The sequence below is a fragment of the Sceloporus occidentalis genome, unplaced genomic scaffold (assembly GCF_023333645.1).
Source record: "Sceloporus occidentalis isolate IW3139 unplaced genomic scaffold, rSceOcc1.0.p SCAF_11, whole genome shotgun sequence".
Classification (NCBI taxonomy): domain Eukaryota; kingdom Metazoa; phylum Chordata; class Lepidosauria; order Squamata; family Phrynosomatidae; genus Sceloporus; species Sceloporus occidentalis.
The window spans coordinates 4,030,964-4,057,383 of record NW_028316991.1 but is presented as its reverse complement, the minus strand read 5'-3'; the positions used below and the strand labels follow the sequence as shown (position 1 = coordinate 4,057,383).

At 42.1% G+C, this 26,420-nt stretch overlaps 1 protein-coding gene across 1 annotated transcript in view; it reads left to right on the top strand.

Moving 5' to 3' along the window:
* The window catches only part of LOC149305458 (brefeldin A-inhibited guanine nucleotide-exchange protein 1-like), a 64,336-nt gene that overhangs the window by 25,851 nt on the left and 12,065 nt on the right, over positions 1-26,420 (top strand). The window contains exons 2-23 of the mRNA XM_089477520.1: positions 2,875-2,905; positions 4,996-5,152; positions 6,825-6,971; positions 7,158-7,337; positions 8,370-8,643; positions 9,170-9,283; positions 9,679-9,839; positions 9,956-10,089; positions 11,163-11,397; positions 12,461-12,560; positions 12,779-12,918; positions 13,866-13,974; positions 14,467-14,668; positions 15,979-16,090; positions 16,486-16,691; positions 17,729-17,813; positions 19,201-19,372; positions 20,213-20,364; positions 21,217-21,345; positions 24,574-24,732; positions 25,569-25,719; positions 25,888-25,978. Of these exons, the coding sequence (XP_089333646.1) occupies positions 2,875-2,905; positions 4,996-5,152; positions 6,825-6,971; positions 7,158-7,337; positions 8,370-8,643; positions 9,170-9,283; positions 9,679-9,839; positions 9,956-10,089; positions 11,163-11,397; positions 12,461-12,560; positions 12,779-12,918; positions 13,866-13,974; positions 14,467-14,668; positions 15,979-16,090; positions 16,486-16,691; positions 17,729-17,813; positions 19,201-19,372; positions 20,213-20,364; positions 21,217-21,345; positions 24,574-24,732; positions 25,569-25,719; positions 25,888-25,978 (3,241 nt within the window). The remainder of the gene's footprint in view (positions 1-2,874; positions 2,906-4,995; positions 5,153-6,824; positions 6,972-7,157; positions 7,338-8,369; positions 8,644-9,169; positions 9,284-9,678; positions 9,840-9,955; positions 10,090-11,162; positions 11,398-12,460; positions 12,561-12,778; positions 12,919-13,865; positions 13,975-14,466; positions 14,669-15,978; positions 16,091-16,485; positions 16,692-17,728; positions 17,814-19,200; positions 19,373-20,212; positions 20,365-21,216; positions 21,346-24,573; positions 24,733-25,568; positions 25,720-25,887; positions 25,979-26,420) is intronic.

The following is a 26,420-nucleotide window of genomic DNA, read 5'->3' as shown; positions in this document are numbered from 1 at the left end:
CCGTGAACCCCCTGCCTCCGCTAGCCCTGCGTCTTGGGTGCCGTGAACCCCCTGCCTCCGCCAGCCCTGCGTCTTGGGGGTAGCTAAAACTCTGTGGTTAGTCGTGGTTTGTTCACAAAACACAGACTAAGGCAGTCGTTCTCTTCTACTAGGTTTATGGGGAACTGTTGTCATCACAGCTTTTAATACAACTGAATTGTATTACTTAAAGCTGTGGTTCCACTTATTTAAAAAAAACCCCAAAAAAAACATAGATCTAGCTCTGACAAAAAGCCTTGCAGATCTGTCATTTTATTCTTTCCTCTGAAGATTTAATCACATAACACAGACTTTTAACAAGTCTTTCTAGTTTCTATAGCAACAAACCTTTTGCTGCACATGACAATTAAGCGCTTGTTGAAAAAATTGTGAATGAAGCTTTTTTTTTTTTTTTTTGGCTCCACTTAATGCATCGAAACATGGAATTTGATAATAAATAAGAGTCACTTGGCCCATTTAGTTTACTGATTTTCCCTACTTATAAATTGCATGGCGAGTGTTGAAAGGGAAAGTGTGTGCTAGGTGTTCAGTCCGGCCCTGATACTGCGTGTACTTTCAAAACACTGCTGAAAATGTCGGTTTCACATGATGAACAAATCTTATGATTCTTCTGTAATACCCCGTAAGTCCTCTTTCCTTTGATAGATCATCTGTAGAGGAAGCCCCGCAGTATAATTGCTTATTCTATGGGGTTCCGGGGGTCGGTTCTCTAGCGCTGAGAAGCTTTTAGGTTGGATACTGTCGCTTTATGTACCCTTGAATTGGTCTCAACATCAAACTTAAGGGGATTGAGGAGCCACCGTTAAATGTCGGGCGATATGAGGACATCGGGTGTAGCTGCGAGGTAGCAGCTGTTTAAAAGGCACAAGCGCGTCTCTTCGTTTCTACCGAAGTGTAAGTGTGTCCGTCGGGTGGTAAAATGCTGCCTTGTGCGTTTCGTTGTCCATCTGTGGGATATTCCGCAGCCGGTGTCTGCTGCTCTACCGTGAGATCTTCCATATACTTCGTCTAATAAGTTTGTTTTAGCAACATGATAAAAAAAGGGTGTGATAGCTATTTATACGAAATGCTAAAGCCGTGTGAAAGGACAGACACCAGTTTTGTGTAATCGTTGGGGACAAAAGCGCGTTATAAAGGTACAAAAACTGCCCATCCCAAGAGACTCCTTTTAAATCCCACGTGATCTCCTTTCCCATACACCTGATCTCTCCGAAGACACATTACTCCAAAAGATCTTTTAATGTCGTCGTACCCGTCTACCTTGAGCTTCATTCAGGTTGGATGAGTTGTGTTTACAGAGGTTCGTTTAAAGGAACCAAATGGGCTGTGACATCCTCACAGGACATCTAATATAACGTGCAATATGTAAATTCAAAATCTACTATTAATTTATAAGTCCCCCCTTTTTATTTTTTTTCCTTTATTTACGTTTGCAGCCGCGGTGTGCGCACTATGTTTTCTGTGGCATTTAGCTGCTGTCGGCTTGACCTTTCTCCATGAAGGTCTGTTAGCGATTCTTAAATCCTCTCGACGGATACAGAAGCTTATGCGTCCTCTTTACTCGTCTTCATCGCGGATTTAAGCGAATGCTCTCGGTTTGCTTGGGAGTTTAACCCTTTTGGTGGTGATCACAGATCCTGCATGGGGGGACACTTTAACCCCCTCCCTCCCGCTCAAAACCACAATTGCTCTCTGTGTGTAGTTGAAGTGCCAGCTCGACGGCCAAAACGCGCCAGAGGGAATGTGTCTTTCGACTTGTTTTTGCTAACTCCAGCTCTTATGTGTGCCTCTCCTGTTATGTGTCATGTGTTATGGGCTTTGAGTGCATTCATTGGATAAATGATGGTTTAAGTTTTTGATTTTGCTTATATGGGGAAAATTATTCTATTTTTACCATTATTTCATGTGGTGGGATGTACGCTTTGTCTTAAACTTAGGTACCCATGAATCACATTATTTATCCTATAGAACAAGTATAGGTTCCCCTGGTAATCGACCCCCCCAGCACCTTGAGTTACATATGAGGGACTACCCAAGCGGGGTGGCCTGAAAAGAAACAGTTGGCTCCTTCCAGACAGCGACTAATAAGACGGACGGATAATTATTGGTTAAACTGATTTGTGGCTGAGATGTATTGTGTGTACGGTAGCCGGTCCCCTGTATTACCTCTGAATAATGCGTCTGAGACATTAGCCTCGCTGTTTAGCTGCAGGACAGAAGCCGTTACTTAGTCTGCGTTTTGGTTAATGAACCGATTGTCTACATCTGAAATATGTCATCCTTTAAACCTCAAGCAGCCAGATGGGAGATTGCCGTCTATTCTGTCCTTACCGGGGAGGAACGTAAGACTGACGACTCTCTTAAAAACAAGCATTTCTGGAAAAACTGCGCAACTTAAAAAACTTAGATTTTTACATAGGCCAAGATATATTTTAAGGTTTCACCACAGAAATGTGTGTGTGTGTGTGTATATATGTGTATGTGTATATGTATGTATATATATATATATATATATATATATATATATATATATATATATATATATATATATATAATGATATATTTGGCTTCAACTGAAATTTGTCGTTTTTGAGCAAGTCTTATCAGCTCCACATGTCTGTAAAATTGTGTCCAATTCAAACACGACAAGACAAGTTTTTTATTAAATGTTTTTCTTCAGGTAATATTTACTGAAAATAACACTTATACTATTTTATTGCAGATGTAGATATAGTAAAATTTGAGAAACTGTAAACTGTTTTACACATAAGCTGCGTGCTTGCGTGAATTTATCTAATTTATTTCCTTTTTTTTTTTTTTTTTTTCTTTTTCCAGAGGAAATAAAATGCGAAACTGAAAAACAAAGGTACGTGTCATAAAACCTAAACTATATGTATTCTGTATCATATGTGATTTTGCTGCAAAAGGGGTGATTGACTTTGCCCAGGATTGAATTCTTTCCTCATCAAGTAATAAATATCTTGTTGTGAAGGACAGTTGGTATACGGATAATGCTCTAGATTGTTTGCATTTTATATTCCTAATGGGAACGTTGACTGCTCAGCAGTCTCACCAAGACAGAGTGCGTATATAAGCACTCAAATATGCGTTATTTGCCTGTAGAAAGAAAAACACCTACCTCTAGGTAACTGCCCCCCGGTCTGTGTTTCTCGCCTGTTTTGGCTGCTTTCTGCAGCTCGCTCGTGGCCCCCGTGAACTAACGCCCCAGCCAGCTCAGAATTTGCACGCTGAGAAATACAATAATTTAAAGTTTGCACAGCTTTCATGTGCACTAAAGAGAACGCGATGACTGGAGCGTCCGTTTGGTGGAGCTATGAGGTTAGTAAAACTTTTCTTTATCAAAGTAACACTACACCTGCAGCTGCCATTCTTCCTGCTACCCCTACAGCACTGCTTCTTCAGTCCTCCCCCTGCTGGGGCATCACAGGTACTGCAGGGTATAGATTCCTGATCTATCTATCTAAATGGACCCCATTGATGTCACCATGACATCATGAGTAGTACTGTCTGGTTAGGAGAGAGATATAATTGAGAGGGGAAAAGAAATGTGCCCACACACAAATCTAAAATAAAAGTTTTTTGTTTTTTTTTTCTATTTTCTAGTCAGAGATACCTTAAATTGTACAATGGCCTTTTTTGATTTTTTATATGTGAAAATTGTATCAAAAGAAAACTCAAGGGCATCAGGGAGAAACAAAAAGGGACAGATGGATTTGTATCTCAAAGAGGAACTGGCCCTCTTATAGCAGGGGTGTCCAACCTGCGGCCCTCCAGCTGCTGCAGGAGTACATCTCCCATACTCCTCACCCAGCTCCTTAGCCGAGAGAGCATTATGGGAGACGTAGTCCTGCAGCAGCTGGAGGGCCGCAGTTTTGGACACCCTTGTTCTACAGAGTGCCTCTTGGGTACAGGCTGTAGCTGTTGCCGTTCTTGTTGAGAATGGTGGGGTTTGTAGTCGGTTGGATAAATACCCATTTCTGTGATGGCACATTTATACCCTTTCAGTGCCCAGAAGCTGCGGTAGGTGATTCTGTGCTCATTAACTGAATTTACTTTTGACCTTGATTGTTGAAATAGCATTTTTTTAATAGAAAATTCTAATGTTTTTTTGTATACTCAGCTTCCGCAGTTTGTGAATCTCGGGCTTTTAAGAGCCTGGCCAGTAACTGACTTTGTAATCTTGGGTTAATGCTCAAGAGGCTTTTTCAAACTGAGCTGAAGGGCTCCCTGTGGAAACTTAATGAGCCTGTGATTTCAGGAATTGCTGGCGAAACGTTTTGCATAGCATTAAAGGCATGAAAAATTGCTTTTAAAACATGATCTGATTACTCGAGCGTGATGCTTAGAAGAAGTGGAGTATTTTGTTTATTTGCACAAGAATTTTAATTAAGAGATACAAATCGCACACAATAAATATATACGGTATATACATACACACACACACACACACCTCCCAAATGTCCCATTTTTCATAGGACAGTCACTATCTCATTGTCCTACATAGCGGTCCTGCTGTGTGTTGATGAGCCAGTTGGGGAGTTTCTGTGATCTCCTCTGATCGAACCATTGTAGCTTCTACGAGGCCAGCTCACGGTGATCTGCAGCTCAACCAACCAACTCCCTGACTCGAACCACATTGTGTGTGTATTTAATTACATTATATTATATGTATATATATATATAAACGTATTTGTCTTGTTTTGATATCACAGGGAGTAGGGGGAAGCCGTTGGTCTTTTAGCTGTACTGCCCAAACCTCTGTCCACAGCAGATCCATAGAGACCTGAAACACTATTTTCTGTTTAGTTGTAATCGCTTTCTCTTCTGATGAGCAAAAAAAGTCAGACATTTTCGAAAACCAGAAAAATAAACATGTTTTTAACAGCAGATCTGTGTTTTAATTGGTAAATGTGTCTTCTTGCCTTTTCCCCACAGCCCTCCCCAAGGAGAAGCAAAGGCCGGTTCTGGCACCCTTCCTCCCGTGAAGTCAAAGGCCGGTTTTATTGAAGCCGACAAGTACTTTTTACCGTTTGAGCTGGCATGTCAGTCCAAGTGCCCCCGAATCGTCAGTACGTCCCTAGACTGTTTGCAGGTAATACACTTGTGGGCTTTTTTACTTGAATCTTTTTGTTGGCATGTGTTTAAGAATTTGTTACCTAAGAAAAACAGGATTATTTAATGTGCGTTATTCTTTTTAATTTTTTTTATTATCAAGTATAGCACATTTTTTTTTTTTTTTTTTATAACCCAACACATCTGCAGAGTTATATGGTAGAACACATACAACCCTGCTTATGCCAGAATGACGAGACGTTATTTTGTATTTTATTTTGTTATATGTATCTTATATGGTACATAGTAATCTAAGCTCAAAAAAGGACATCTATCACGTTCAACCTTGCTTCATCATAACACTCTAGTTTTTCCTGTTAATAAAGTGCTATTATAGGGTGTATATGATGGCCCTTTAATGCATATGATAGCCCCCTTTAAATTGACATTAATCAGAAAGCTCCTATGCATCTGCATTTGTTACCCACCAAAACTCCTTGGCTTGCAAGATGGTGGATCTCCTGCTTAGCAGTGTGCACAGAGTCCCGCTGGGCCCATCCAGGTTGGTTCCAGTAGGACTGAGCCCCCTCTAGTCAATGACTGGCTGCTTCTAGCTGGTGGGAAAATTAGACAACCAAAGGGGCCTGTTAAAGTGTTCTTCTCGTTTGTGTTGGTAGTTCCAGATCTTGTTTTCTAACTTATATCTTTAGGTTATTCCTTGTTATGGGTTTGTACCCATCTTGTTTGAATGTGTTCCCTATCCTCCCAGATATTCAGTTATACATAGGCCTGGGACATATTTTTTTTTTATTGTGTCCTGTTGTCTGTCTAAACAACTCCAAGGACCTTGTGCTTCTCCTTAGCTGAAAGACATCACAAACAGTCTTTAATAAACCCATTAATTTCCACCTCTTATACAAACTGTTTGAAATAGACGACCGTATCATGTTCACATGATACCCAAATAGAGGACATACCATTGTAGTTCTGACATTTTGTTGGGTTTATTTCTGCCGAGGCAGCTAATGTTTTCACTTAATACTCCTTTTTTTTTTTAAAAAAATTACACCGTTACTAAGTGAAGTCAACTCGGAGACATATTTCATTTTATGCAGCTGAGTGGCCACACTTGGAGTGCTTTATTTCCAGTCTATTAAATCTGAAAAGATGATTAAGAGTCCGAGGCTGATTCTTTAAGATAGTGATGCACTTTCGTAACATCACATGTCAACCGTTCCCTCAAAACAGGGCGACAGGAAAACCTTGAGTATCTTTGAGTGGGCAGGTTAAGGCTTTACTTCGAGACTTTACTTACCCCAGAGACAGATGCCACCTTATAACCCAAGAACCCCCAAACGTTGAATCGAATTATAGAATGGGTATACCCTGGCATGGCAGGCAAACGTAAAATATTGGCAGATGTAGTGTCCATCCGCAACTGTTAGCCCCCCTTTCTATATATTACACGCCACTTAAAGTCCCACTCCATTTGCTTTGTTTAATGACTGAAAAACCACACTGTCTACTGTGAATAGAACTCATTGAATAGTTTTCCTTATTCCAATGGAGGATCTTAAGTTTGCCTTGATTTTCTTATTATGTGTAAAATAATGGCATTTTTTAAAATTATTATTATTTATTATTTTATATTATTATTATTTTATAATAATAAAGGCATATAATTATAATAATCTTCGTTTGTTGTTTTCTAGAAACTTATAGCTTATGGGCACTTAACTGGAAATGCCCCGGATAACACAACACCAGGGAAGAAGTTAATCGATAGAATTATAGAAACAATATGTGGTTGTTTTCAAGGACCGCAGACCGATGAAGATGTCCAGTTACAGATAATAAAGGTATTTCAACTGTTATATTTCAAATGTTTTATGTTAATATAGCGGAGGCTTTTTTACGAATGAGATTATGTAGCAGGAACACTGAGCGCGTGTCTGTATCGTGTGTGTTTTATGGATATTCATGTATTTAACCGATAAGCTGTCTTTAGTTTTGACCTCCTTACTGTGTGTGTTCCTCCGGTGCAGGCGCTGCTCACCGCGGTTACGTCTCAGCACATTGAAATCCATGAAGGAACCGTTCTTCAAGCTGTTAGAACATGCTACAATATCTACTTAGCCAGCAAGAACCTCGTCAACCAGACCACGGCCAAGGCTACCCTGACACAAATGCTCAACGTAATATTTGCACGCATGGAAAACCAAGCAGTAAGTAGCTACCTTTCTCAAAACACATTTGTTTTAGTCTACCAGTTTAATGACATTATTACTGTATTCTATTTTGTATATTTTTGTTCATTTCATTGCTTTCGTTATAAGGTCTCGGTGATGGTGGTCATGTTTTTTTTGGCACTGGTGCCGTTCTGATTGCGCTCTCTACTATGTTAATCAAATGAACATTAGCTGATCTGTCGTTTTATTTCTTAGCCTGAATGTTTAATTTTCTAAAACATAGAAACTTTTAAGAAACACTTTAATTACAAAAGGGTTAGGCGTGACATCTTTAATTAAAAGCTATCCAAGTGGAATGACTACTGCTATCTAATAGCTATAGTTAGTACCACTAACATTAATTCTTCAGTGTCTTCTGATATATATCTGGCTCACACATTTTTATATTTCTGTGTTTCTTTTATAAATGTGCATTTTTTGCGCACGCGCCTGAAAGTACATGCTGTTTTACTTTATTGTCTATACTTTGACAGTATAGACAATAAAGAATTGCTGAAACCTCTCCAAATGCAAATATCCCTTTTGAAAACTGTCGAAATTACCTATAGTTCTAATAGCTGGTTAAGTACAAGAAATGTTGAAATATACAAGTAATTAATATAATCTGCATTTACTAAGAATAGTAAAAGAGTATAAAGAGGTAAAAAAAGGAGGGTGAGTTAATGTACATGTACGGGCTCAAAATGCATTGTTTTCAATTGGTTTAGGGACCGCCCATTGTCCTTAAGGGGTTAATATGTTTTCACTCTTGTTAAAGGATCCCAAGTTGTTGTTTATTGTTTTATATAGCGCCATCAAATTCCGTAGCGCTGTACAATGGGTAGAGAGGACATTACAAGTAGTATGTAACATAACAAATTGACAACAGATGAGGAGGGCCCGGCTCAAACGAGATTACAATCAAGTTGAATACTAGCTCTTGCCGATGATTTTGCATTGACTTGTTCTATAATGCACATGGTACCTTTATACAGAGGTTTTTCCAGTAATAGTTCCTCAATGTTACAGCTTCAAGAAGCCAAACATATGGAGAAGGAACGACACAAACATCAGCACCATTTACAACACTCTCCTGTAAGTCACCACGATCTTGAACTGCCTCCAGTAAGACACATTTTGGAACAAACGGACCAGTTGGCTCGAGAGCATGAAACGGATCTTGAGCGACACCCAAACTATATGGAAAATAATCTTCAGGAAGAAGTTGAGCCGGAAAATGGATATGACGCTCGGAGCGCAGATAATGAGCATACGGAAGCCGACCAGTCTACACCGGCAGAGGGTAGGTGGTCTTCATAAAGAGTAGAAACATCAGGGTTATGGTGAATAATTGTTAGTGTCAATTTGTCACATATTGAATAATGAAAATTCTTCTGATTTATTAAAGTATGCGAAATTGTCACCACTTGAATGTAATGTAATCCAAATTTTCCCTAAACTTCTTTATAGGGTGGTTTAACCTAATCACTTACCAGACCATGAACAATGAAATAATGCTTTTACTTTGAAACATGTCCCTGAAATTTTACGTGGAATGCGAATTTACATTAATCAAATATATTTTTGATTATTCTGTTAATCAAGACTTTCAGACCCCCAAGCATGATCAGATTTGTGGTATCCCACCCATCACTGTAGTATAGATAAGCGTTACTGTTCCTTCCATTCCATCATTCTGGACATGGTTGGAGGCCACAGACATACAAACCAACCAAAAGACCTGCAACTACCAACCAAAAACACGCAGAACTGCCCATCCTAAACATATTTTCTCCGGTTTCCCCTAATGGTGGTTGTTTTTCTTTTAGATCACTCAAAGACGGATCTGGGAATTGGAGAAGAAGGGAGCCATGATTGTGAAGATAACGCACAGAATATTATCCAAAGTATAATACAGGAGATAGTGAGCTCCGTAGTCGGAGGTGATAATGTCTTACATCCTTAACCTCCGTACAACTTTATATTCAAATGTCTTTTTTTATTTTAGACCTCACTTTAAATGTATGTGCTTTTATATGAATAGTATGTGAAAGACATGCTTTTATACTTTCTCAGGACAATACGGAAAAAGTACAATTTTAAAGTACTTTTGGATGGGTAAAAAATGCATTCTTCATTGGCGAACATTAAAGAACGTTTGATCCTATATTGCGCTGTAATTCAAGCTTACGTTCGATATTTTAGGAGATGTATATTACATTCATAATATCTTGTCATTTTTATGGGTACCCTACCAAATGCGTTGACTGAACATGCGTTGTGACCCGCCAAGCTACTTCTACCATCTTTAAGTTATGTTTTAACCTTGTTACCACAGATAAGGAGAACGTCATCAACGAATGTCCGGCAAGAACATCAGACGATGGGAATGATGGGGAGACAGTCCATGCTAATGGGATACCAGGCACACCGATATCTATGGCATATACTCCTTCTCTGCCTGATGATAGATTGTCAGTCTCTTCTAATGACACTCAGGCAAGACATCAACTTAATTTCAAGAACAGTAATGCATGTCTAAAAAAAACCCCAAAAACTTTTACTGTGCTGGGGGGAGCTTATTGCTAATTGATGGCCCGTTTATATTTCTTTAGGAAGGTGCAATCGTTTCAGGGCCTTCTCCTGGTGCTAAGTTCTCCCATATCTTACAAAAGGATGCCTTCCTGGTCTTCAGGTCACTGTGTAAATTGTCTATGAAGCCGCTGTCTGATGGACCCCCTGACCCAAAGTGAGTGTTTCTTGTATCATTACACCAAAACAGTCTGCATACTCGCCTAGTGATCAGCCTTTTTTAGTATAATTAATTTGACATTTGTAATTCCTGCTGGAATTTGTTTCCCTTCCATCTAAAGAGACCGTTAAAGTTCTGACTTTACATAAAAAGTATCACCTTTGACTATAAAGCTCTATTTTCTCTACAGCAGGGGTAGGCAATCTTCGGCTCTCCTGATGTTGTGGACTAGATCTCCCATAATGCTCTCACAGTCATAATGCTGGCAAAGCATCAAGGGAAATGTAGTTCACAACATCTGGAGAGCCGAAGGTCGCCTACCACTGCTCTAGGGCAAATGCAATTGTAGATAAGTGCGTGTGGTGTCTGCAATCAAACCGCTACAGTCTTCGACTTGTATCTACGTCTAACATTATCAATAAAACGCAATTAGGTTAAGCCATTGCGATTCTAGATTTGGTCCATGTTTATACACGGATTCTAAAGCTTTCATAATGCGAGCGTGTTTCTCAGTCCCAGAATGCAGACACTGGAAAAGGAAAGGAATAAGCAGCCAAAGTCACAGTGGGATACGTACAATGTAATTGAAATGCATTGTGCGCACAGGCAATGCGACAAAGCTATGAGTAAATGCAGGCACAAACCATATACAATATTGCAGTAAAAGAGAGTATTAAATAATCCGATTTCCTGGCTAAATTCAATTGTCTGTGAAGCAGACGTGCAAATATCAGGCCACAGGGAGCTGTCTTGGAGCTTGTATCTGCCAGATTCTCTAATTTAACTTCTGGTACCCTAACTGGTTGCTAAACAGACAAAGGCCTATACCAGCCGCCAACATTTTATGTAAGGGTTTGGCATTTAACCCTTTACATGTAGGATAGAGGTACGAACACATGTAGGGGCTGCTACTGTTCATTCAGGACCCGTCATCTTTGTGGGATTCCGGTAGTTATTCAGCAGTATTTGCGAGTCATCTGATGACTTCACAGCAATTTATATTGCAGGACATGTAAAAGTATGGTAAATGTATAATGTTCTAAAGTGTTATTATTTCTGATCGTGTCCAGGTCCCATGAATTAAGGTCAAAGGTACTCTCCCTCCAGCTCCTTCTGTCCATTCTGCAGAATGCGGGGCCTATCTTCAAAACCAATGAGATGTTTATCAATGCCATCAAGCAGTACCTCTGTGTGGCCCTGTCCAAAAACGGGGTCTCATCCGTTCCGGAGGTCTTTGAGCTTTCTCTTTCCATTTTCTTGACATTATTATCAAACTTCAAGTTGCACTTAAAGATGCAGATTGAGGTATGTGTACAGTTATTTTGCATGTTATGTTTCTATGTACCTGGTGAGATACGTGTCTGTCATACAGTGCACACGGTGCTAATCTGTATATATAAAAAAGGGGGTCACTGGGGGAATTATTGGCCTTACTGGGCAAGAGCTTCAGGCAAACGCCCAACCATAGTGCATCTACCCAGGATGGGGTCTGTGCCTCTACAAAGGGTTTTCGAATACTTTAACCCCAAGCCCAGTTACGCACCCCCCACCATCACACCTGGCTGATGGGGAGGCACAGAGTGGGATCTTAGTGTTGATGAGCATTGAGCTTTAGGTGAACTGCAGTCCCCACTGACTGAATTAGTATTGTAGATGTTGGGGTCCCTGGATTCCTTAATGCCTTCAATAATTTTAGAACTGTTTGGTTACGCCTGGAGCTGTGTACTAAAGCTTATAAAAATACGGTGAAATAAGGAACTTCTTCTATATGTTGCGTCCCTCCCTGTCCTTTAGTTTAATCCGACACAGGTTCTCTTGTCTGATATTTTTATCCAGCAGCTGTCCAGGCAAATATGCTCAGACATAAAAAGAATAACTGTACCTACTTAATGAACTGTTAAGGCTAGTAATGCTTACCATGGCATTTTAAAAGACATAGCGTGTACTCGTGTGGGGATACGTGACTAGGGGGCTATTTGGTCTAAGACTGACCCCTTGGGTAACTGTAAGAACTCTTTTGTAGAAGAGCTTAAAATAATTTAAATTAAACATTTAATGCATGTATGGGATGAGCCTAAGGCTGTTTAGAGGAAGAAAAAAGTCAAGGGTCGAGTAGGGTGTGAACAGAGGTGGACCAAATGGCTCATCTGCTGTGAAATGTTTTTGTTTTAAGTATAGAAACATAAAAATTTACATCAGATAAGAATTTGCTTGCCAAATAGAAACACATTTCAGAACACTAGGTAAGATCATAAGGATTGGCATTTGAATGATCGTCACTACAGTTACAGTCAACTACTGCCACCGTATAAAGACGCTGTCTGCGAAGGCACCACGTATAAATCTTTGCCGTCTTCAATGTCCTCAGGTGTTCTTCAAAGAAATCTTCCTTTACATACTGGAAACCTCCACCAGCTCGTTCGATCACAAATGGATGGTTATTCAGACACTGACCAGAATCTGCGCAGGTATGGAAACGGCAATTTAATGGCATCCTGTAATCAATGTGTATAACATGCTGCGGTACGGTGTCTGCGGATACTGCATCCTGTGACCCTGCGTGTATTGATGACCTGGGTTGCTGGTGTAGGGCCATGAGCATTGTACTTAATATTTGTGTGTGATTACGCAACATGAACGTGTCCCTCACCCGCCTTTTGTTCTTCACACCACTTTTCTCCTGCAGATGCACAAAGCGTGGTGGATATTTATGTCAATTATGACTGTGACTTGAATGCCGCCAACATCTTTGAGAGGCTGGTGAACGATCTCTCGAAGATTGCTCAAGGACGAGGCAGCCAGGAACTTGGCATGTCAAACATGCAGGTACTTGTAATAAAAATAATAATAATATATAAAATATAAGCTGACATCACACATCACTTTAGCAGCTGTGTATTATAGATTCTGTTTTTAGTGAGTAGTTTAAGCTGGCACATAACTTATAAAATCTTTTGTTGATTGTATCCTAATTAATTAACAACAATCAAATAATTCTGTTTGTGAAGCGCTGGTTTTATACCTAAACATACCTTTTAAAGATGAAAGCCGATCGGGGGGGCCTCTTACGGCATCCATGGCTGCAGCCGGCAGCTAATGATAAAAGTTGTGTTATGCGGTGATTGTCGTATCACTATGCCCAGGGTTTAGGGATTACTCTGTTGTGTTCAGAGGTATCATTAGTGGTCCTCGAGGACGGGTTTAGAGGCTCTCGTATTATGGGGTTTACGTCCGCATGCTGTGTCAGCTGTGCTGAAATAGATGTGGATGTTTTTCACGCTGAGAGTGGTTAAACCAGGTGGGATTCCGGAAAATCGGTGTCTGTAGCCGCGAGATTTCCTCTCTGTGACTGAGCTCTAGTAAAATAATTAACATTTCAGCTGAAAATATATGTAACCGGCAAAGAGCGGATGGAAAAGATTCTTATACGTGTTTCTGCTGCTGTTCACATTCAGGAATTCCATACTTTCTTCACTCGGCTAGTTAAAGCATCTTTATATTGAGATTCTTTCATATATATTTGCATTACATTTGTATAGCGCCAGCAGATTCTGATTACCCTACTCTTGCAAGCTTAGTTATACGTACATCACATATACCAGTATAAAAGACCTGTTAGAATAAACTCATCCTTGTGTCCGTGGCCCTAAGGTTTAATGTTGGGATGAAACTGAAATAATAACACAAATGTAGATAGATTCAACAAAAATTACTCATCTGTCAGCTTTTTTTTATGGTTTAAATTTTTTAACATAGCATTTCTTGTGTTGAAGGAATTAAGTCTTAGGAAGAAGGGCTTGGAGTGCCTGGTGTCCATATTGAAATGCATGGTGGAATGGAGCAAAGATCTTTATGTGAATCCCAACTCCCAGTCAACCCTCGGTAAGGAAATCTCTTTTCTTTATGTTAATTTTGCAAAAGAAATGTTAAACAAGCTTATTAGGAGACCACTGTCTTGCATGCCAACCAAGTGATAGAACCCTGCATCCTGAAACAACTAACTTTTCAATAAAAAGTATTCCGTGACTAATGTTTTAACAGTAAAAGCTGTATGTATTCCGTTACTATTCTACACACAATTGGACAGGGTGTGATGCATATTATCACTGTCAGTATGTATCCAGAATGTATCGTTGGCCAAAGAGGTCAAATGTGATTGTTTCAAATTGATCCAGAGTGCAAAATGACCACCCATTTTTTACAAATAATTGGCAAAAACATTATCATTGTTTTTACTGGAATCTCAGTGTTTGGATATTTGTATATATTGATAAAAATTATTATTGTTATTTTTATTATTATATGACACTGTGCACAAAAAGTGTTTTCATCTGGAAAAAGTATGAAAGATACTAAAAAGGTTTAATGTTGCAGGGCAAGAAAGACCAGCTGAACAGGATACCCATGAAAGCAAACATCCAGAAACCATCAACAGATATGGCAGCCTGAACTCGCTGGATTCAACGGCGTCGTCGGGTATTGGCAGCTACAGCACGCAGATGTCTGGAACAGACAATCCAGAGCAATTTGAAGTCTTGAAACAGCAAAAAGAGATCATAGAGCAAGGAATTGATCTGTAAGTAACTCGTCGTCAGAACAAATGACATTTCTCTAATCACAGCCATCTACGCGTAGAATCTGACTGTGCCTGGCAAGCGAGCAACAGCCCCCTGTACTTCTATAGCTTATGCATCTAGCAGCGCCACCGCTTTTCATTTGGTGAACTTGCAATTCCATGTATAGCCACCAGCCTAAAGAAGCATTTACCAATGACTAGATTCTTTCTGTGCTCCTGTAGTGGGATTTCTGTGCATTCCCTTTATAAATACATTTTGGCCTGAATAGTGAACTTATCGTGTTTTTCGGCAAACTTTTTTGGCTGCTTTGTTTCCTTGGCTGGACTTCATCCCCTGGGCTTGATGTTCCATTTTAAGCTGATCTAGGATGAACACATGTACTACATGGAGCCCAGCTATGGTCTATGTTAAATGTCATTATATCCATGTGTGAGAAATCACACACTAGCATCTTAATGCAAGATACATTATGTAATTATACAGTCATTGAAGAACAACAGCCTAGGATGCAGGCTGTTTATTCCATACTTACTTACACCAATAGCTTCATTTCGCGGCGGATATTTACAGCCATAGCAAAAGCAGACGGCTGTGTGCCGATATGTTATATGAGCCAGGCTGGGACTCTTTCAAACCCTCTATGTTCTACAGCATGGCTGGAGGGACAGTTTTTGTTGTAATTGTTTCTTTATGAAATGGTATTTTCCTGCATGTAGACGAGTTATACTTTTACGGCTGAAAAGCCATTCCCTCTGATGCTGATAGCAGACTCCGTCAGAGTGTTGAACGAGAGGCATGCTAAATGCTTTGCAGCATTAATAATGTTGGAGACGTTACAAGAGGAAAAGTACAGCTATAACTCGATCGAAAGCTAGACTCGTCTGAGAACTAGGTATAGATGAAATGGCAGTGGAAATATTACAAGCTCATATAAGAGTCCGATAATCTTGTGATTCAGTTCCTGCTCCCGGCTGCCAGAGATGCTCTGTGCCTGAAAAAGATTGAGAAATCAATGCCTTCAATAACAAAGGCAAAGCCTTTTTACACTTTCTAGCAGAAAACATTGTGCACCCTGAGAACATTGATCCAAAGTAATCCCTTCTCCGATCAAAGCCACAAGTCGGATGTTCCAGAGAGGGCGAGGCGCACCCCGGCTTATGTTACACGAAACATTCAAGACTATTGAAGTAGTTTAGATGCTGTTATGGGTATTTTAAGGGCTTTTAATCCTATTTCTGTGATGTCATTCTGTCGTTTATAGATAGATGTAATGACATCATTATTTTGTCCTGTGCTTTTGACTTTGCAGGTTTAATAAGAAACCAAAAAGAGGGATCCAGTACCTACAGGAGCAAGGAATGCTTGGAACGAGCCCAGACGATATTGCACAGTTCCTGCACCAAGAGGAAAGGCTGGACTCGGTAAAAATGACACCGTTTTGGTGCCTTGTGCAACCAATGTGGCATTTCTTTGTGCAATTTGCTTGCCCTCTTTGGACTATTATATTGTTGTCGCTGGCCTCTATAAAACCAGTGCAGGGAGTAAGGAAGACATTCTAGAAAAGGCCTCACAGCCTGTACGTTCCTTAATTTCGTTGAGAGTGAATGCCTGGGGGAAATGAGTAGTGATAAATACATAAGAACGACGGGCGCCATTGATGTTTTTCCTTTAATTAGTTTGCACTGTAGTAGAAGATGGTATAAAACGGTAATGCAAGCAAAAGCCGACAATGGAGACCCAACGTCAATGCCTTTTAACGCAAGCAGTAAGGTAATAACGTGCATCCGTGTCAGTGCTGAATTATTGTTTGTTACAGACTCAGGTTGGAGAGTTCCTTGGAGACAATGACAAGTTTAACAAGGAAGTCATGTACGCGTACGTGGACCAGCATGACTTTTCCGGAAAGGACTTTGTGTCGGCGCTTCGCCTGTTTCTGGAAGGATTTCGCCTTCCCGGTGAAGCCCAGAAAATCGATCGCTTAATGGAGAAATTTGCTGCTCGCTACCTTGAGTGCAATCAAGGGTTAGTAAAATATTTTGCCGGTTATTTAGGGCGGCGATGCCCTCTCTTAATGCTGCTTGTGTAGGAAACCATGATAACACATGTTTTGTAGTGTTCTGTACATTGCATAAAGCTGGTTACTGCAGGAATTATACTGAACTAAGGTTCTATAAATCACATCCAAGGTTTGTATCGCGAGAGGCATCAATAGCAGGAAGATGGGTGCGTCTCTGGTCAGCCCTCAGCTAGGTACAAAGTACAGAAGGAGAAGCTTATTTGAAAGGAGGAGAAATGTTAGAACAAGAGGCTATGGTTTAAAACGGAAGGGTCAGAGGCTTCCATGTAATGTAGGGAAGTTTAACTTTGCAAGAGGGTGGTAGATAAATGGGACAGCGTCTCAGACGTGGTAGAGGGCCCTGCTCTTGCGAGCTTACAATCTAGTCGGTGGTTGAGGGGAGTGAGACAATAGGAGAGGGGACGGCTTGGATGGGGATGAGTGGATCTGGTGCCGATGATGTGTTGAAGCTGTTGATTGTTCAGATGGATTGATTATGATGATGTTGGGAGCACTGTAAAGTACGCTTCCCTGAACAGGTGGGTTTTCAGAGAGGTTTTGAAAGTTGCGTATGAGGCAGAAAGTCTGAGGGAACGGGGAAGGGAATTCCACAGGAGGGGAGCGGCGCGGGTGAAATCCTGGATACGGGAGTGGGAAGAGGTAACAGTAGAAGAAAGCCGCAGGTCGGGAGAGGAGCAAAAAGGGCGGGTAGGGGTGTATTTGGATAGGAGGATAGAGATGTAAGGGGGTGCCGAGTTGTTGAGGGCTCTATCGGTCAGGGTTAGAAGTTTAACTTTGATTCTGGGGGGTATGGGGAGACAATGAAGTGATTGGCATAGTGGGGCAGCGGATAAGGAGCGGTGGCAGAGAAAAATGAATCTGGCTGCAGCGTTGAGGATGAATTAAAGGCGGGAAAGGGGGAATAAAGCATAAAGGCAGATTTAATTGACAGAGTTTCATGCTTCAGATCCTGTTAGTCACGCTTAAATTCCATGCTTTCCAGGCAAACGTTATTCGCCAGTGCAGACACTGCGTACGTCTTGGCCTATTCAATTATCATGCTGACCACAGATCTGCACAGTCCTCAGGTATGTAAAATACGGTTATTACATACAACCCCCTTAGGAGAAGCTCTATTAAAAATATACAGATTGTGTTGATTTTTGTGCGATTGAATGTTAAGCTTTGATAGCGGCTCGCTGGCGGTTTGGTTTTTACATTGGCTGGTCTTGTATAGAGCAAAGTGTACTGGCTACGTGAAGGTGACTTGTCCTGGCCTCCATAGGAAGCAATTTGGCAGCCGCGTTATAAAGCCGTCATATCTGTTTCTGTTGGTTCTGAAAACTCTTTCATGTTCAGCAGCACTCCGGGGATTGTTCATAATGTGTGTGTAATAATTGAAATGTTAAAGCGAATGCAACGTGGCAGCTGCTGTAAAGTGGTTTTCCCAGCGAGGTCTTCCTCTAGTACATATAAGATCAGTAACATTTATCAGCTTTAGCTTCACACTGTAATGGTGTGTGTGTGTGTGTGTGTGTATATAATATAATTGTACATACTATATATAATATAGATCTTCCTGTGTATGATATATGTTCTGTACCTTCCCGTGCACCCAGAAGCCTTTCCCGTTTAGATCATGCTTATATCATACTTTAAGAAAGGAAATAAGATGTTTGTATTGCGTTTTATGAATGTTAAATCACAAGAACTAAACCTCTTGGCCAATTATTTAGAACAGCTTAGTTGTATCTAGTGATCGGCTCCCGTGATTCTTAACTAGCCTGGCTAACGAAAGGCTGATTTTAGAGTGTTGGGAGTTGTAATTCATCACCAGCAGTACAGCTAACCTTTTTATGCAACCTTATGCTCCTAAAAATCAAATGTAAATATTTTAAACGGTACGTTTTGTGTTCCAAGCATTTTTGGTTAAGCTCTGGTTGTTTAATAAACCCCATGAGTTGATTTATAAAGCAAAGGATCTGAAAGAGATATCTGTGATGTTTTGGGTCACTATCAGTCTCTGACCACTAACCTGGTTAATCACAGTAAGGGACATTTGTTGGCGCAGCTCATGTCTCATGTATTTAATTAAACTGAATTGGAACAAAGCACATTGTCCTTAAAAACCAAATCCTTTGTGGAATGAATGTTTAACAATCATACTCCACAAATACACCCCTGAAACCGATTTAACGATCGGATTTGAAATGAAGAAGCTTGGCATAGACAGCAGGTGATGTCCAGTCTAATGTAGAAGCGCAAGAGCGGCAATGTAATTCATTATGAGGAGACCTTGCGCCGTGGTCTCCATGTAGAATGAGTATCGTGAATACACATGTGAAATATAAGATCCATCTTTTCCCTTTAAAAGCATTTGACAATTCTTTCCTTACTCAGCTGTTTACCCCTCTCTCTCTATAAATAAGTTACGTGACATGTTTAGATCATGCAACTTCTGTTATAAACTCATAGGTCAAAAACAAAATGACCAAAGAACAGTACATCAAAATGAATCGGGGTATTAATGACAGCAAGGACCTTCCTGAAGAGTATCTGTCTGCCATCTACAATGAAATAGCCGGGAAGAAAATCTCCATGAAGGAAACGAAAGAGCTTGCAATCACAACAAAATCATCCAAGCCAAGTACGTAACGTTTAACGCACAGGGTATCTATGCAGCCTGTTTTCACGGGTATGTTTCCACGGGGCTTGGCGTATTCCCTGTATATATGGTCTTGATGTCGCTGAACATCCCACCTTCCACCTGTACATAAAAAGGAAAAGCCGAGGTCAGAGTCTCGGAGTGCATCGCTCCATAACACACCCTCGTGTGTATTTAAAACATTGCCTTCTGTGAACAGAGTGCTTAAATAATACTATTATCTAGTGGTTTGGCCAAGGTCGATGTGTGATTTTGACATTTTATCAAGATACCCTCTTTTTCAACTTAGCCAAGGAATACAGATTCATGGGTTGGGGGGTATTAACTTTTAAATCTTCATCGTCCAGGAATATGAACTAGGGGCAAAAATGTTTACCAAGGCTTTGTTAATGTGGTTAGACTCATGAGTGCATTCATCAATAATAAAATGGAAATGTGGGAGTCAAGCTTTGTAGTGCTCACATTTTAAAATATACCTTTCAAGTATGGTCCATAGATGGGCTGCACTAGCCATGGAGATGTACGGCAGGAATCATGGCGTTACCAGACATTTTTCACGGGCACCAGGGGTCTTTAGCTGGGATCCTTGGCCGTTGTGTTGGTGCCCTCCTCGGTTCCTCTGGAGAGCCCGGACAGAAGTACTTGTTATCATCTTTTTGCCACCCAATAAAGTAGATAACTACTAATACTGCTAAACAAGCACCCCCTCTCCCATCATGCCCCCGTGACACCTCTCACTTACAAAAACATTTTCATTACTGCATTTTGTGTCAGCTTTGGGGTAAAGTCTAACAAAATGGATGAATGTGTTGAACCAAACAGGTGTGGCCAGTGAAAAGCAAAGAAGATTACTGTATAATCTAGAGATGGAGCAGATGGCAAAGACGGCAAAAGCCCTCATGGAAGCCGTGAGCCACGTGCAAGCCCCTTTCACTAGTGCTACCCATCTAGAACACGTCAGACCCATGTTCAAGGTAAGCGTTTAAATACCACATTCCCGGCATCTTAAAGGTAATTCAGAGGAGTAATTTTCCTCACTTTACTATTCCGGAGATCTTCCTGTTTGCGTTAGGATGTCCCTGTTGGTCATCTGAGAAAGCAGCAAAATCTCCTTACTCACAAGGGCATGGGGTGGTGATATCATCGGTATGAAGTATCATAACACTGTGCCAGATGGAGAAGAGGGCTCTGTGCCTAATGCTGCAGGGGCTTGTATGATCACCAAGCAGCGGGCTTACAGTAGATGTGGAGCTAGTGGACCCCGAGACCTTGGACTTGATCCTAGCCTTCTACAACCTCGTTTATGAAACCAGGGGCCCGATTGGCCAGCAGCTGTAAATGTATGCAACATTCTGCAAAAAGTCAAAAGCCCTGAACTTACTATTCTACTACACTTGGGCATCAGTCATTGCAAAAGGTTGAATATAACAGTATTGTGTGTCATGCCAGCTAAATTATGTATTTTGCTAAATAGAGTACTGTGGAATTTCCAGGGAACGTTTGAAACATGTGAAGAATCTTTTGCCTTCTATGATATTTCAGTGAATTACATGAGGGGGTTCAGAACCGGCAAACCAGTGTAACTTGGTGGTGTATTTTTTGGAGAGGCTCACTGTAAAGTGATCGTCGGTGCTTGGAGCTGCGTCTGTGCCTCTTGCGCTGCTTTTATACATGTCTCTATCCCTCCGTGGCAGCTCCTCTGATACAATCAAAGTCCAGGCGCTGATTATTTTACATGGACCTCGAAATAATGGTAGACGTAAGGCTTGTTGTGACTGCGTTCTGTTTTTCCGCAATGAAGTAACACCTGTATCCCTGTTCACCAGTTGGCGTGGACGCCGTTCCTGGCCGCATTCAGTGTTGGTTTGCAAGACTGTGATGACACGGAAGTAGCATCGCTCTGCTTGGAGGGTATCCGCTGCGCGATCAGGATTGCATGTATCTTCACTATTCAGGTAAAGATATACATTCAGATTCCGCGGTATTGTGTTAAATGTGTGAAATCTGGAACTCCCTGCTCTCTCCTTGGACTGATTCGTCATGGTGGACTTGTATTTGGTATACAGTTTCTTGTTATTTTACATCCATGCATCATGTAAAAGCCAGATTTGGGGAAATTTGGTTTTTCTATTGTCACGACAACCTTTGCAAATTCCATAATGTTAGAGTATTTTCAACTTTCTACCCTTTTCACACATTTTTGATTATAGTACTTCAGGACATGTTTAAAGGGACAGTCCAGTCTCCAACCTGCAAACAAATCCTGGAGTCTTCCTTTATTTTACAATCATTTAAAATGTAAAATGCATTTCTATCGTGTTACATGAAAACGTATTTGTGATTAATACAATAAACACTTACCATGTCTTATACCATATACACGGTAATGGGGCTACACCCCATACTCACGACAGGATTGTTCCTTCCCGCCAAGACGTGTTTTTTCTCTGGTGCATTTAGTTTGGGTTGACAGGTGTACACGCGCCCCCTCTGCGCTTACCTCGGGCGGCGGGGTTGACAGGTGTACACGCGCCCCCTCTGGGCTTACCTCGGGCGGCGGGGTTGACAGGTGTACACGCGCCCCCTCTGGGCTTACCTCGGACGGCGGGGTTTACAGGTGTACACGTGCCCCCTCTGGGCTTACCTCGGGCGGCGGGGTTGACAGGTGTACACACGCCCCCTCTGGGCTTACCTCGGGCGGCGGGGTTGACAGGTGTACACGCGCCCCCTCTGCGCTTACCTCGGACGGCGGGGTTGACAGGTGTACACGCGCCCCCTCGGGCGGCGGGGTTTACAGGTGTACACGCGCCCCCACTGGGCTTACCTCGGAGGCTGGGGTTGACAGGTGTACACACGCCCCCTCTACGCTTACCTCGGACGGCGGGGTTGACAGGTGTACACGCGCCCCCTCTGGGCTTACCTCGGGCGGCGGGGTTGAGAGGTGTACACACGCCCCCTCTGCGCTTACCTCGGACGGCGGGGTTGACAGGTGTACACGCGCCCCCTCTGGGCTTACCTCGGGCGGCGGGTTGACAGGTGTACACGCGCCCCCTCTGGGCTTACCTCGGGCGGCGGGGTTTACAGGTGTACACGCGCCCCCTCTGGGCTTACCTCGGAGGCCGGGGTTGACAGGTGTACACGCGCCCCCTCTACGCTTACCTCGGACGGCGGGGTTGACAGGTGTACATGTGCCCCCTCTGGGCTTACCTCGGAGGCCGGGGTTGACAGGTGTACACGCGCCCCCTCTGGGGTTACCTCGGGCGGCGGGGTTGACAGGTGTACACGCGCCCCCTCTGGGGTTTCCTCGGGCGGCGGGGTTGACAGGTGTACACGCGCCCCCTCTGGGCTTACCTCGGGCTGCGGGGTTGACAGGTGTACACGCGCCCCCGTCTGGGCTTACCTCGGGCGGCGGGGTTGACAGGTCTACATGCTCCCCCTCTCTGCGCTTACCTCGGGCGGCGGGGTTTACAGGTGTACACGCGCCCCCACTGGGCTTACCTCGGAGGCTGGGGTTGACAGGTGTACACGCGCCCCCTCTGGGCTTACCTCGGAGGCCGGGGTTTACAGGTGTACACGCGCCCCCTCTGGGCTTACCTCGGGCGGCGGGGTTGAGAGGTGTACACGCGCCCCCTCTGGGCTTACCTCGGGCGGCGGGGTTGACAGGTGTACACGCGCCCCCTCTGGGCTTACCTCGGGCGGCGGGGTTGACAGGTGTACATGCGCCCCCGTCTGGGCTTACCTCGGGCGGCGGGGTTGACAGGTGTACACGCGCCCCCTCGGCGCTTACCTCGGCAGGCGGGGGTTGGCACTGACAGTGTGCAGACTGTGCTTTAATATGATCAGTCTACTCTCTATGGTACAGCCAGATACCGAAACATTGCGAAGAGAAAACGGCTCTTCTCCGGTCACGAGCCTCTGACCTTGATTGAAATGAGCTTTATTTTTGCTCGCTGTTCGCTCGGGGTGACGCACACACCCCGCTCGCGCTCTAATATTTACCGGCTATCACCTTTTTAATAATGGGCTCTGATCCTGCGCGAGGATGGAATGTAATCTGTAGAAAGTAATTATCGGCACCGAGCCGCAGTAATCGTTTGTCGGTCCCCAAGGCGCCTTTTATCTTTTGCCTCGTAATGCTTGCTTTCTCACCGAATTCCACTTACTTCAAATGCATTTAGCGCTTTTTAACCATCTGTACTGCCCACATTTTACATTCTGGAATATATTCACTAAATCTGGAGGAGCATTGCAGCTTCATCACAATGAATAAGAAACTTAGGGAGAAGGGCCAATCCTGTCAAGAGCTGAGCTAGCCCTATATAATGCATAGTTAAATCAGCGGTATATCTTCAAAGCCACCTCTCTAATTTAACTATTCATTATGCTCAGTTCCCGCAGGAGAAACTTACCAAGCAGCACCCTTCATAAAGCAGGCAGCAGGAATAATGGGCAGACTAGACAGGCCGGTTCTTATCTGCCGTCAGGTTCTGTGTTCCATGTAACATCTCCCGCTTTACTGAATAAACCCGTCTGTGATCTAAACGCTCCATAATCTGCACGGGAGTAGTGGTGACCAATCGTGTGCATGGTACTTACATCAGTGTTTAGCTAGGATGTATGTGATTTGCTGAAGCGGTTCACATTCAACTTAGTGGAAATGCTATAAATAGCATGTGGAGTAAGCATACTTAAGTATGCATCCTACTTACACTTTTGATTTTAGTAGAAGCAGCCAGTGGAGAGGAAAATCTAATTTTCTAACTCTGCATACAGCAAAGTGCTCTTGGGCCTATGGGAAATGGTCTGTAACATGCGTTATTATAGAAAAAATCTTTTTAATAAAGCCATATCATTGTTTTGTGATCACAGTGATGTTATCAGCTTTGGGAGCCACTCTGCATCTGAAATAGAAATTATTTGTTTTATGGTTTACTATTATTATTATTATTATTATAGAAGGCATAGGCTGCACATGGGGTTATTTATAAAGAAAAATAATGGTACTGTTTTTTTTTTTATATAGATTAGCTCCATGGCAACCAATGTAATGGTCTAATCGGCATGAAGATTCCTTGGGTTGCCATGGCGATAAGATCACTCTAAAACATATGATATTTATGATTGTATGTATAAATGTTAAGTTATTTAGTATTGTCAGGTGACTTATTTGATCTGTCTACCAGCTGGAAAGAGATGCCTATGTCCAGGCGCTCGCGAGGTTTACGTTGCTCACCGTGAGTTCTGGGATTACTGAAATGAAGCAGAAGAACATAGACACCATCAAAACCCTCATTACTGTGGCTCACACCGATGGCAACTACTTGGGATCTTCATGGCATGAGGTACGTTTGTGTTTTTATGTTTACGATGTGAAAGTCACCACTGATTATTGGCTTGGGAATGTTTTTGGTCTGTTTGGCATAAGGATTACAAGTATTGTTTCCTTTCCTTGGTAACTGATCCATAATATAAACATTGTCACCCAGACGTGGTTGGGACGTCAAGACCAAAAAAAAAGTAGTAAATAGAAAAATCTATAAGCAGCTGTGGGGGTTCTTCTACAAAAAAAATGGCCTCCATTATTGTATATAATCATCTAAGAGTCAAGAAGCTCTATTTACAAGGACAAAGCTGGAAATGTTTCTGCGACACAGGGAACTTCATACTAACAACTTAGACTGTCCAATATAACTGCACATAAAATAACATGTATGTATGAAGGAAATCTATAAATCCCTCTTGTGAGGAGATAATGTCTTTCAGGGGAGTCAAAATGAAGACTGACATGGTCGATCACGACTGGATTGGTCTGACTTTGGGAAATGGAGGTTATGATGCATGGGAAGAGTTGATTATGGTTGGAGAAGATGGGTGGTACATGAGGAGGATGTTGGAATGGGTCTAGTAGATGGGTTATGGCACAAAGTGGGTTAAAGTAAATCTGGATAGGCTGATTGGGGCTGGGTCGGGAGGCTACATCTGAGACATAGAATTGAAAAAGTGGATGAGAAGGAACCATAATTAGGCGTGGGGCCATATCTAGAAAAGGCCAATGGGCAGCCACTAATATATAGATGCTGTATTTAAATATATTCATAACCTGAATTTGAACGGCTCCATTTGTATATGTTCATTTGCTTGTTCTGTTCATGAAACGATTCTTGCGCTCTGTGTGCAGATCCTGAAGTGCATCAGTCAGCTGGAGCTGGCGCAGTTAATAGGCACCGGAGTGAAGCCGCGTTACATATCTGGGACGGTGCGGAACCGAGAAGGTTACTTCACCGGAACCAAGGACCAAACGTCTGATGAATTTGTCAGTCTCGGGCTAGGTGAGTAGAACCAGTAGCTGCTTCTCCATGGGCTTCCTTTGTAACACATAATATGTACATTTATATAGATTCTTATTTTTGGTTACTGTCTTTATGTTTAAAGTGTTTGTTTGCTCTGTTCTGCTAAATATTACACACTTTATTTTCCTTTTTTCTTTTTTTGCTGAGTAGGAGGAAATGTGGACTGGAAGCAAATGGCAAGTATCCAAGAATCTATAGGAGAGACAAGCTCCCAAAGCGTTGTGGTGGCCGTTGACAGGTAGTCATTCATTTTGGTTTTTTACATCAGCAGCATGGTTTTTCCTGTGCGTGATACATTTTTAATGCCTTCCATGCCCAGAATAGGGGTTCTCTGATCTGATACCACCCAAAAATATGAGGAGCTACATGGCCATTGTCTCCTCCCTGTAGGAAACATGTATGTAACTGATACAGATGTGACAAACCTGTACATGTCTTATTCTGGGATCAGGCATTGATCACTGTTGTGGCAAAGGTGTCATGTAATGTTTGCGGGTTTACTGGACGGTTCCTTGCAGTATGGGGCAACTGTATATAACCTCCATAAACTGTGTTTTAATGCTAAGCGGAATTCTACCAAATATTAAATGCAGCTTCTTTTAAAATTACTGCAGATTAACTCTGTAGTTAACCCTGACTTAAAAAAGTCTTCTTGACATTGTTCTCAGTTCATATATTTA